Below are 12,303 nucleotides of genomic sequence, written 5' to 3'. Positions count from 1 at the left end.
TATTATCCTAATCAGAAACCCAGAACTGTTTAGGAGACTGCTTCCCCATATGTAAGCACATGGACTCTAATATACCCCAAAATTAGCATAAAGGGGGACAAGTATTTACAGATTAATACAAACAGCATATCACAGTAGCTTCTCTTACCATGATAAGCATTCTGCCAATTGACTGAAAAGGTTCTGTTCCTCTAGGTACTGGTGGAGCTCCTAGAAAAGTCCAATGCTTCTGTCAAAGCTTCTTTATATCATAACTGGTCTTCTTAAGATATGCCTGGAGTGTTGACTTCAGTTGACATACTCATCCTCAGGAAGCTCTTGAGCGGACCCCCTTTGACCATACCTTCTACCTCCATTTACCTATTCACTGTGTGATGAAGCCTGCAGACTCTTTCCTGTTCTTCACAACTCTTCGTCTCTCCCACGGGAGGCCTTGGGAACTTGCCACAGTCAGGACGTGAGTGATTAGCTTTCCAGGAGGTAGAGCAGGGTGCCCAGAAACAAACTTACTTTTTTTGACAATTTACCTAAAACTGATCCTCTTCTCCAGATCTTTTCTCACCTGAGCTTCAGAAGATTTGTTTCTAGAACCTCTTCCTCAGGAACTGTATTTTAAAGGTTAACGAATTGTCTACTTTAGATTGATCCCATTACAATGCAAGGCAAAGGGAAAATTGCCTGTAGCTGGTTGCGATACACACTTGAACTAGCCATCTCTTCCTTATCACAAATAAAACTGTATCCTAAACATATTCACATGAAGATATGTATATCATTGGCACTCTCTTTAGGTTCTCTTACTAAATATTACCTATCCAAAAATGTAAAATTAAACTCAGAAATCTCTGAAAATAGAAATGCTAATAAAACAGTCTGAACCTCCAAAAATAACCAAAAAAAAAATGATAGAGTTCGGCTGAAATCTGACATGTATATTGTGGGATTCAGCGTTAGTAATATCTACCTTGGCAGTCAGATGAGATTGTTAGTGAGATAGCATTAAAACATGAATAATTCCATTTGAAGATAATTTTCCAAAGATATGTAGGATTACCAAGAAAATATAAAACTGTCAATCTGCTTTTATTTCCCTCCACTAAGAATATGGGGTATGGCATCAACCAACAGGAATTCTTAAATTGAACTAAATAGATTGCTAATCAACAATACCAAATTAAAAAAGAAAGAGAAAAACGTGATTCTCGTTCCCCACAACTTATCAACAGGAGTAACACTCATTTCTAAGGAGTAGTTTAAATGAAGGCTGTTCATTGAGATGGGCAAGACTTTCTATAATAATCATCAGAATAAAAGTCTAATGAAAGTTTTTAGTCAGAAGGAGGGACAAGTAAAAAGAAGTCAACCCACTCCCATATGGGTATCAAGTCACCAGCCAAAGCTAAGCTCATGCGGTCTCTGATGGAAAGGTGTTTTACACGGAGAAAAGAGCGAGATCAGCTCCACTGGTGGGCATCTGCTCCCCAAGCCCAGCGGTTACAGTCCATGGCTGACGTAGGGAGAGAGTCTGCAAGTAGCACAGCTCTCTAGTGTTTGTGGCTAGAGTAGAGGAACCCCCTTCCCTCCCCGCCGGGGAAGCTATACTACTGGGGCGTGAACCAGAATCAGACCATCTCCAGTGACTATTTAGGTATGTTCAGGACAAAAGGGGGAGGAATGTACCAACAGTCCCTCTACCTACCAGGAGACTGAGTTATATCCTGCTGGGTGGACACACGTCCTGAGCACGGGATGTATTTGTGTGCACCAGAGAAAGACAGCAGGCTACTCTAGGATTGCCCCCCACCACAAATGTGATGTGTAAATATGATGTCAGGAAAAGTAGTAGCTTATTTGATTTCTGGTGAGGAAAACATAATACATTCCTACAAAGTTTGTGAGAAAACATTCTTACTCGTCATGGTGAATTATGTTTAACTGTACCTTTTAAAATTATTTTTGCTTGTTCTGTACTGATTAGTTTGATTTTGTATTTCCAGCCTTACCTGGCACATAAAAGGTATTCAATAAAGCATTGTTGAATTGAATGAAAAGATATGTTCGTTAGCCTAATTACGGATAAGACTTCACTTTAATTTACATATTATTGAAATAGGTGATTCACTCCCATTAGTATGACAAAAGATGGTGGCATCACTTCTTCAAAAGCCATTTGACAGGTTGCTTTTCCATATTTCTGATCATTTCATAATGGACTTAATCTTCCAGCTTGTTTCACATGGATTTCTCTATGTAGATTGCAATCATTACCTGCATTTGCTTGGAGATTTAAATAAACAAAATTAAAATCAATTCATGGTTATTAAATATTTACACAACCATCAGTGTTTCTAAGTATATCAAATATATGCAGAATGATTGGGAACCAGCTGAGCACAGATTAATCTAAATGCCTGGTAAACAGAATATTTAAAGGATGCATTATAGTAGTTAGGAATAAAAAAATTTGAATGTCACCCATCTCCAAAAGTCATACGCAGTATCTAAAAATAGTCAGGTCTTTTTATGGTACATCTGATACTGAATATGATTCAACTATTTTTAGATATTGCTTCAGAAAGCAGCTGAGCTAATAGGGCCACAATTTTGTACTTAGACTTGGCAAACCTACATAATTCATAATTCAGATTCTGGAACTTGGATTGCTTTGAGACCTCCAGCCTGGCCACCTAGACTCTCTGTAGATCATTCAGTTCTAATGTGAGTGGCCCATGGCAACTCAGGAAACCATATTCTCTTGGCATATTATTTTTGCCATATGATAGACTTAGGGAAACAAGGAGGAGCTTAACTATTAAAAAAAAAGCAGGGGTAACAACCCAACTTACACTTAATTTCATCCAGTCTTTTTGATAACTAGAGGCTTTTCAGATGAATAGCCTATGATTTCAGTCCATTTGAGACGATCATACATGGTAAAATAGGGATAAATTGCTACAGTCTGGTGTTCTTGCCTCTCCCTCCATTAATGTTCAAATTATGTTATTGACTTGAACTAATCACACTACCCTCTTGTCAGAAACAACTGAAATGGAATCCTTTAAACTAAATTGCGGGGGGGGGGGGTGTGGAATTAAACTTAGCAAAACAATTCTCAATCCTTACAATTACCAAAGTCAGATCCACACTATTCATTAATTCCCTGTATACCCAGACTAAGAGACTTCAGATGTCTTGAGCAGGATCAGCCATTTTGAAAAGGAGAGGATGAGACATGAGTAAAAGAGAATCAATCATAGAAGAGAATATCCAGAGAATCTAAAAGAGCACTGAGAGAATAAAATGGGAAGGGGAGTTATTTACAGAAGTTTATATGTGATTAAAATTGCAAAGACAAGAGTGCATTCTCCTTGGAGTCCTGGTCTGAAGTAAAGATAGTATACTTTTTTCTAAAAATTCATATGTGACCCTTGAAAATTGTCCTAAAGATAGCAGAGATGAAAAATACCCTTTCACAATTCAAATATCAGTAGGCGTCACCTTTCATATGTGGCCTCTTTGCACCTTCTCTTACCCAGGAAGGAAGCCCCACTGTGGCTTATTACTAGTCCTCCCTGTCTTTCCATTGCAACTCCTCAAGTCGGTCATGCCCCTGCTCATCCCCGGCCAGGTCCAATTATCAATAAGGTACACGAGACCAGTAAGTGAGAAGAATCCCCACCGGCAGGCTCCTCCCCACGCCTCCATGCCCTTCCTCCTCCCGTGCCTCACCCTTCACTCTTCAGCATCCATTCTGCTGGGACTTGTGTCCCACAGAGAACTAACATAAAAAGGTTGGGGCAGGTCTAGGAAGATGATATATTCCCAGACCCTGAAGATGAAACTATGGATACATTTTTCCCCATAGAACACTGGTATGCACTTCTTTTTGTTGCTATGGTGCTTTGGAGCTGTATATACACCAGAAAACAAGTTCTTCAACAGTGCATTCCTGTGGGTGTGAACCCCTTGCAAGGAGGACCTTTTGATGAGGTGACTTTAGTTAAGGCACGGCCCCGCTCAGTCAGCGTGGGTCTTAATTATTACTGGAGTCCTTTATAAGCAGAAGAAATTCAGCCACAGGCAGAGAAAGCCATAGGAAGCAAAAGTCGAAGGTCAGTGGAAGCCAGGAGAAGCCCAGCACCAAGGGCCACCAGCGGCAGTCCCAAGAAGCTGGTTTTCAGGGAAAAAGCATGGCCTTGGTAATGCCTGGATTTGGCCTTTGTCTTAGCCTCAAAATCATGAGCTCGTAAATTCCCATTGGTAAAGTCAACCCACTGCATGGTATGTGCTTGAACAGCCAAGGAAATTAAAATAGGTTCTATCATGTGTCAGGCATATGATGAGTGAAAGAGGATTTGATGGGCTGCCTGATATCTGGATATCAGAGGGTGCGCTCTGAGGAACACTAGTTCTACAAGACCATTGAACTAAGCCAAACAAGTTACAGTCTACTCTATTCAGAGAGAATGTAGGAAGTTGCTCTTTGATATTGACAATGCATATGAGCATACAAGATGTTATATTTTTTTTAAAAAAAGAAATCTGTTTGACATTTCCTTATATACACAAGGAACTCTCTTCCCCCATGAAATCCCTATTAACAGTTTAGGAAACATGCTCTGTAGCCCTGGATCACACACATTTTCTATAAAAGGCCGAATCATAAATATTTGGGGCTTTGGGGTAAGATTTCCAGAAAAAACACAGGATGCCCAGTTAAATTTGAACTTCAGATAAATGAATAAGTTTTAGTAAAAGATTATCCCAAATGTTCCACATGCACACTAAATTATTCATTGTATTACCCTGAATTTTTACATGCTAAATATGGTAGCCCTGTTTTGTGGGTCTTATGGTCTCTATCACAACTATATTACTCTGCCACTGTAACTTAAAAGCAGACATAGAAAAGACATGAAAAAATCAAGTGTGTCTATGTTCCAATACAAATTTATTTGTGGACACAGAAATTTGAATTTCATTTAATTTTCACATGTCAGGAAATACTTTGTTTCTTTTTATGTATTTTTCAACCATTTAAAAATATAAAATAAAAACATTTGAAATATATAAAATATTTAAAATGTAGAAAACAGCTATACAAAAATAGGTGGTGAGCTGAATTTGGCCTGTGGGTCATAGCTGGCTATAATAAAAATGTTTGTTAACAATTTTAACAGTTTTAACCTGTGACTTCTTGTAATACCTCTGACTGGAAAGTCTAGGAATGCAAGAATCTCTGTCTGCCTTGATACTGATTCATCCCTCAATTGCCTGAGAATTGTTTTGAGCGCTGCCAACCAGCTTCACCTGTTTTAGACTCACCTATTTAAGGATAAATCAGAATGGAAACGAATCCACTAGTAGTTGGCTGGGGTGCCCTTGCTCGGGAACTCACCGTGATGTGACTGGTACTTAGCAGATCACATGCCCCTCCACCTATCAAAAAGCAACTAAGTCTACCTACCTGATACTCAGTTTTAGGTGGAAAACCTGGACGAACATTGTAATTGCCTTTAAAAATTTAACTGAACAGAGTAAAACTCAAACAACAAAAATAATTCCATTTTGACAAGTATAACGCTATTTTAAAAAAGAACTTACATAAAACAGGAGCAACTTTTTCCTTTGAAACCTTTAACTTATTTCTGCGCCCAGTGGTTTGGGTAGGAAGGTGATGCAGAGTAAGTTCTCCCACTGTTGGTTTGACATCAAACCAGCCTATAAAATACAAACATAAAAATTGCTTCTCAAGAAATCACAATGATCATTGACAAAGTAAGATATCATAATTTAAAATTTGCATATGGTATTTAGACATACAGTTTTTTGGTTTTCTTAACAAATCAATTTTATTGACATATATTAATAAAGCACGCGGCTCATCCTGGACATGTTTTATATTTATGAGTGGTGTGAATAAATACATTAGAAACCGGAAACCCCACGCACACACCTTTCACATTACCTTTGATGCACAACATATTTGCACAGCCTGTACCATTTGTCTGATTAGAAGAGGACAAGGCAATGTTAAAATAATACAAACCAGAAAATAGAAGTGAATGAAAACAATATGAAGTTGTGGAATATTTAGAAAATGTTACCGCAATACCCATATGTTCCTATTAATTTTTTTAAAATTTTTGATTCAGTGATAACATATATACTGAAAAGCAAACAAATCATAAGCTTACAACCTGATGAATTTTTGGAATGAATATACTTGGGTAAACCACCCAGAACAAGAAATAGTACATTGTCAGCACCCCAGAATCCACATTCTGTCCCATCCAAACACTACAAAGGAAATCACTATCCTGACATATCATCATAGGTTAGTTTTGCCTATTTTTATATTTTGTATAATGAAATCATACAGTACCTATTTCATTTGCAAAGACTTTTATCGTACAAAAATAGCGTCTTAAAAGTTCTTTCCATGTTTCCCATATTTTTTATATTAAACTCTCACACTTGGCCATCAATCTCCCTGAGTTTCTAAACATCACTTACTCCTCTGCAGCCCCGGCGCCCTATCACTGCGGCTTGAATGTCTCAGGCAGGGGCTCTTAACTTTTTGTTCCACGGACCCCTTCGCTAGTCAGGTGAAAACCACGGACACCTTCTCAGAATGTAGCCGCAGGTAGTTTTATGACACTCAACATCAGTGTGTCTTTAAATTAAATTTTTGGAGTATTCAAAATTATGCTTTTCTACTTTCCCATAATTTCAATACCTGATAACCTAACACGGTTGGTTCAACATCTCTTCAACCAGTCATTTTCAGGAAACATTTAGAAATTCAAGTTTTCCCATGGCGTCATAAAACCATCTCCGCCATTCTTACTAACCTTTTTGCGGCGGTTATCCACTGCACTCAAAAATCATACTAAGTCCACACTCCACTGTGTACTATTTAATAAATATATCACACCAGCACCAACACATCCCCACAAGAATAAGGTTTTTTTTGAATTTTCAATTCACGCTCACGGACCCCAGGAGCCCGTGGACTCCGGGTTAAGAACCCCTGGTCTAAGGTAAGTGCCACTCTATCAGTCATGTCCTGTTAACACTAAAGACAACCTGGTTAGTAACATTCCCAGAACTATAATTATCACAGTAATTACTTTAGCAACAGATGAGAAACTTAAAATCAGCAGTCTCAAGAATCAAGACTGGTGATAGCAGACTAAGAATCTGAAGGGTGGAGACGATCTTTGAGAAAAACCATTTAAAAAGCTGAAGGAGATAGACTTCTCTGCAAAGATTTGACTTTCAAACAGAAGAGTAAGTGGAATAGGTAAGGTTTGTTCTAGAAATCAGAACTAGAACCAATGAGAGGAAGTAATAGTGAGATAGAAAAAATATGAGCGAACATGATATATGAAAAATAATAATGCCTGCTTTTTGTGTTAAAACGTTGGCAGAATTAAAATGCTGGACGACAAAAGAGAATCAGTGTCAGGGACTGATTAGAGCCACAGTGTGTGTTCTAAGGTCGTTGTAGGATTGAGGAAGAATAAAGATACTGATTAATTTTAGATGAAGATAAATGTGCACATTAAATTTCTAGGGTAGCACTAAAAAGAGAAGAAATTTCTAAATTTCCAAATCAGTAGTGGGAAGAAACCTTTGAAAACAAAATCTGGTCCCCAAAAAAGAAAAGATAGACGAGACAAAAACAAGAAACAGAAAAAGAGGACAGATAGAAAGCATAAAAGTATGAGATTTTCTCCATATCAATTGTGAAAAGAATCAAGAACTTAAAAGTGAAAGACTAAACTCTAGTAAGTTCAAATATGGGAGAATGTATTCATAATCTAATGACACTAACAGTATTAACTCTGAAATCTGTATTAGTGTTTCATTTCGGCCATAAGAAATTATCACAAATTTAGTGACTTAAAACAACATTTCCCCTTTATTTTCAAATATCGGTTTTGTCGGTCAGAAGCCTGGGCACAGAAGGCTGACTCCTCTAGTTAGCATCTCACAAATCTGAACTCGAGGTGTTTGGCAGGGCTGCGTTCCTTTCTGGAAGCTCTGGGGATGAATCCACTTCCAAGCCCATCCTGGCTGTTAGCTGAATTTAGTTCCTTGTGGGTAAATCCTTGTCTCCTTGTTGGCTGTCACTCACTGAGGGCTGTTAATTGCTTCTAAATGCTGCCACACACCTTTCCACGCTTTCTATGTGACTCCCTCCAGCAAGGGCAGGTCAAGGCCCTCTTATGCTTCAAATCTCTCTTACTTCTCCCTCTGCCTCATCTTTCTGATTCCAGCTGGAGAAATATCTTTGCTTTTTTAGGGTTCATCTGAATAGATTAGGCCTAATCAGATAATCTAGGATTGTCTCCCTATTTCAAGGACCATATCTTTATATCTGTAAAGTCCCTTTTACCATGAAATGTAACATATCCACAGGTTGCAGGGATTAGGGTATGGACAATTTGGGGATGGGCGTGGTAAGGCATTCTGCCTATACAAAGTCTGATAAAATCAAATACCTTAAAATTAAGAAGTATGTATGAATGAAATTAAGAATGACATAAATAGTAAACATAGATAATAAAACTTTTTTTTTTTTTCATCAAGAAAAGTATGAACAAAGATAGCAGGACTTGGAGGGGAGGTGGGGACCGTGATCAGAAAAGGACACAGGGGAATGCAAAGCTATCAGTAATTTATTAAATTACATAAGGATGCACAAATGTTTATTCATTTTTACCAGTTGTCTTTAAATTGTACATAGACATTATATGCATACATGTATGATAAATCTCACAACAAAATTTAAAAAAACATACATTTGAATATAAAATTCTACAGTAAGATTAATAATCTTAATTCATTCTTAACCCAGGAATTGAGTAAGGCTAGTGAAGTGAAAGAATCAAGGAAGAGAAGCAAAAAGTAATAGGAGACAGAAGAATGGACAGAGGAAAGAAGAAAATCCAAAATATCTATCTCATAATGTCAGGAAGAGTTAAAGGTTTTGCTCTTCTCTCCTTCCAGAGACCAAATAGGATGTGAAGATTCTCTTTAGTAAATGGAGTTCAAAAGGGAAAGAAATCCTAATGAACTACATCTGCCTCATTGTCTGCAAGGTTTGGGTGTCAACAGAAGTTATGAACTTTCTAGGTCCTTGGATCAAGGGAGATAATATTCCAAGACATGAGTGGTGTACTGAATGAGTGTTAGAAAAGCACAAAGAGAGAGCTCACATACTTTGTTTGCAGTCTGCCTGGGACTCTAATGACAAATGCTTTGGATGCTCTGAGAATTATCTCAGTGACACCTCTGGCAAGTTGTCAGGGGTTGCCCCAGGCTGCCCCTTCATCTACACACAAGGCTACTATGCAAAGGTGAATCATGCTAATCCAGGCTTTTCCTAAAGTATTTCTATCCTGATGAGCTCTCAAACATTACTTGAGTAGATGCATGAACTACTTGTTTCCCACAAAATTTTACACGAACAGATTGGCTAACATTTTTTCTAAAAAGAAAAATGTTTATGCACTACATTGGCCATCAGAAAGAATGAGTTTTAACTTAAAGCACTCCAATGATAATAATAAATCATGTCAATGACAACATAAGAGAGGTGTTTTCCCTTTAAACCAATGAGAAAATAAAATGGGTCAGTGACAGACTTCTCATTCATCTCTACTCAAGAAGAGCCTCCTAGAGTTTAGAAGATCTCAGCTGACTTTCCAACTTACTTGGATTCAGTTTTCTGCTCAACTTTCTTTGCAACATTTGTAAAAGAAAGAGGAACTCTGCTTTAAGTTCATTGCTGAGCCTGTTGGGGTTGCTCATTAATTCTGATAACCTAATGTTATCTTTAATAGACTTTGAAGCTGTAGACCTGGGAACCAGGGGCAAGCGCATCTGATAACTATAATCTGTGAAATTCACGACGTCATCCTGGATACTTTTAATTCTGGAATAAAGAAGAAAACACTCTTCAAAGACATACCTCAATAATATTTGTATTATCAAAAGTTTAACATTAATGTGCATTTCTAGAAAATTCCAGATAACTCACTCTCGATGTGTTAACAGAGTGTAAACCTCTTGGATCAGTATTTCAGGTACTCCGGCTTTACAGTGTATTGTCCCATGGATTAGTTCTTTAGGTAATTTGAGTTTTTTTCTTGACAAGAACTTTAACAGTAGAAAGAAATGTTTTCATCGTTAGAAGTTCTACAAAAATTTCCAATTACTTGTGAATTCACTTTAATCCCCCTTTTACTTATCTCTCAATTAATTTTCTGATTTTTAATGATTTAATTATTAAAAGATAATATTATTCAGCAAGAAAACCAACCATTCCATCCCACGCTAATTTTAAATGAGTTATATGCCGTTTCACAGATAACTCACAGCATTAACACTTGGAATTTAATAACCTACTTTGTCGCATATGGGAGCAAGCTGCTAACTCAGTGGGATTGTATTCTCGCACACAATCACACACATCCACACAGATACTGACGACATCAGGAGGGCACTTTTTAAAACAAAGTCCTTAACAGTTAAATTTAAATGACTGCTAATTTACCTTCTCCAACTGTGCCCAGTTATCCAACTTGACTTTTAAGGAGGTTCCGTTTTCAAAGGATGACAATTCGATGTCCCCGGGGTAATACATACTGAATATTTCTGCAATCAGGAAGCCATTTGAAAAATCCCTGTTGCATAGCAATAGGAAAACCAAAAGTTAAAGTAGTTTTTATATATTTTGTATGATTTTTCAGTTAATTTGTGCCAATCTAATATTCCATGCTGACAGGAGGTAATTTATAAATTTTAAAGTTTTGTTGGCTCATCGCTCTGAGGTGGAGCCCTACTGGGGGATAGCATTTTGATAAAATTATATACACACCAAGGCTTTGGTGTTGCCTCCATTAATTTATACTAAATTTGCATTTTAACAAAATCCCCAGGTTTTTCACATTAGAGTTGAAGACTCATTTTTGCACAGATTATCGAAATTAGTAAACCAGAGTCCTTGCCTTCAAGAGAGAAACCGCCTTCATTTTTGTGGAATTTAGTTTTCATTCCCAAAGCAAATACTGATGCCAGTTTTATTCGGTGTGGCCCGGCGGCTGCTAAGCGGCGCCCTCTTAAACTGCCTGATGGCCTCCAGCTAGATGTCACCTCCACCGGAGGATAAACTGGTTCCCCCGGGATTGCTATCCAACGTCCCTGAAGAAAGGAGGCTGGACCATTGTAATCTTTCTGTAGACTTCAAACACTTCAGTTTGTCTAACATTTCATGATTGAAAGAATAAATGACTGGAAAGCCTCAACCCCCCCTTTGTTTAAGCCCGCCCCCTGGAGGATCAAGGTGGAAGTGGCGTTCGTCTCCACGAGCGTGGGGAGGGGGCGAGGGTCGTGCGCAGGGGCAGCCCGCGGCCCCGGCAAGCGCGCCAGGTGCAGCTCCCGGGGCGCTCCGGGCCGCGGGGCTCCTCCCGGGGCTCCTCCCGGGGCTCCGCGACGCGCTCCCTCGAGCACCTGCTGACGTTCCTGGGGAAAAAGCTCAGGTCCAGGCCTTGGAGCCAGCGCAGGACGGACCGAGACAGGCGGGAGCTCTTAGGAGGATGTGGATACACCAGACCCTTCTTCGGCTTCCCTCGGCGGGGAGCCGCTGCCGGAGGGAAAAGCGGCGGTGCCTGAGCTGGGGCCGCCGCCGGCAGCGGCCCGCGCCTGCCTCCCGGGCCGGCGGCAGCCATGGCGGCCTCTGGGTTTCCATGGCAACGGCCGCGGCGGGGCGGGACCTGGCGCGACGTCCGCGCCCCGCGCTTCCGGGTCACCAGCCCCCAAGGGCCCCGGCTCTGGGCTGGGAGCGCCAGTCCTGGGCCCCCGAGGACGTGGGCGCAGCTTAATCCCGAGGCCACGCTTTCAGTCTCACTTCTAGCTGGCTTCGCGCACGGAGAAATGATCTCGAGATGTTTTTGTCTTCTTTTATTTCCTGGTTCCCCAATTTGCGTTTTAAATTGTGTGATTGCTTCCCAGCTGAGAAAGGCCTGTTATCTATCAAACATTTTGAAGATATGATATGATACGATATATGATAGAGGCTACAGAGGAGGGGGAAGTTTTCTTTGTCTGAGGACTGAAAAACATAGGTGGTGTTGGGGTTTTATCCAGCCAGACAGCGAGGAAAGCCTGAAAATTTGATATTAATAAAACGTACGATACCTATTTCATTAATTATTACATTAAGTATTCATAAAAGTGCTTGCTTGAAAATATTTTTACATTTCGCAGAGATGCCTTAGTATGTATCATTCA

At 39.4% G+C, this 12,303-nt stretch overlaps 2 protein-coding genes across 17 annotated transcripts in view; one reads left to right on the top strand and one right to left on the bottom strand.

Moving 5' to 3' along the window:
- Nucleotides 1–2,045, top strand: part of WDR17 (WD repeat domain 17) — a 123,342-nt gene extending 121,297 nt beyond the window's left edge. For 12 of the 16 annotated variants that reach the window (XM_071214015.1, XM_071214020.1, XM_071214045.1 and 9 more), the window contains one exon: nucleotides 196–2,045. The gene's annotated coding sequence lies outside the window, so the exon portion shown is untranslated. The remainder of the gene's footprint in view (nucleotides 1–195) is intronic. The other 4 variants (XM_071214041.1, XM_071214092.1, XM_071214069.1 and 1 more) reach the window with 1 other exon arrangement.
- A 25-nt stretch (nucleotides 2,046–2,070) lies between these two features.
- On the bottom strand, nucleotides 2,071–11,759 carry SPATA4 (spermatogenesis associated 4). Its single transcript, XM_004464964.5, is given in 7 exon segments — nucleotides 2,071–2,211; nucleotides 2,213–2,277; nucleotides 5,605–5,721; nucleotides 9,726–9,946; nucleotides 10,052–10,170; nucleotides 10,568–10,697; nucleotides 11,524–11,759. Coding segments are annotated over 7 exon segments (930 nt in total). The 5' UTR covers nucleotides 11,742–11,759; the 3' UTR covers nucleotides 2,071–2,151.
- Between the last annotated feature and the right edge of the window lie 544 nt (nucleotides 11,760–12,303).

This window comes from Dasypus novemcinctus, chromosome 1, assembly GCF_030445035.2.
Source record: "Dasypus novemcinctus isolate mDasNov1 chromosome 1, mDasNov1.1.hap2, whole genome shotgun sequence".
In the NCBI taxonomy this organism is placed as follows: Eukaryota; Metazoa; Chordata; class Mammalia; order Cingulata; family Dasypodidae; genus Dasypus; species Dasypus novemcinctus.
The sequence above is the reverse complement of the archived record's forward strand: the minus strand, read 5'-3'. Positions and strand labels throughout refer to the sequence as shown.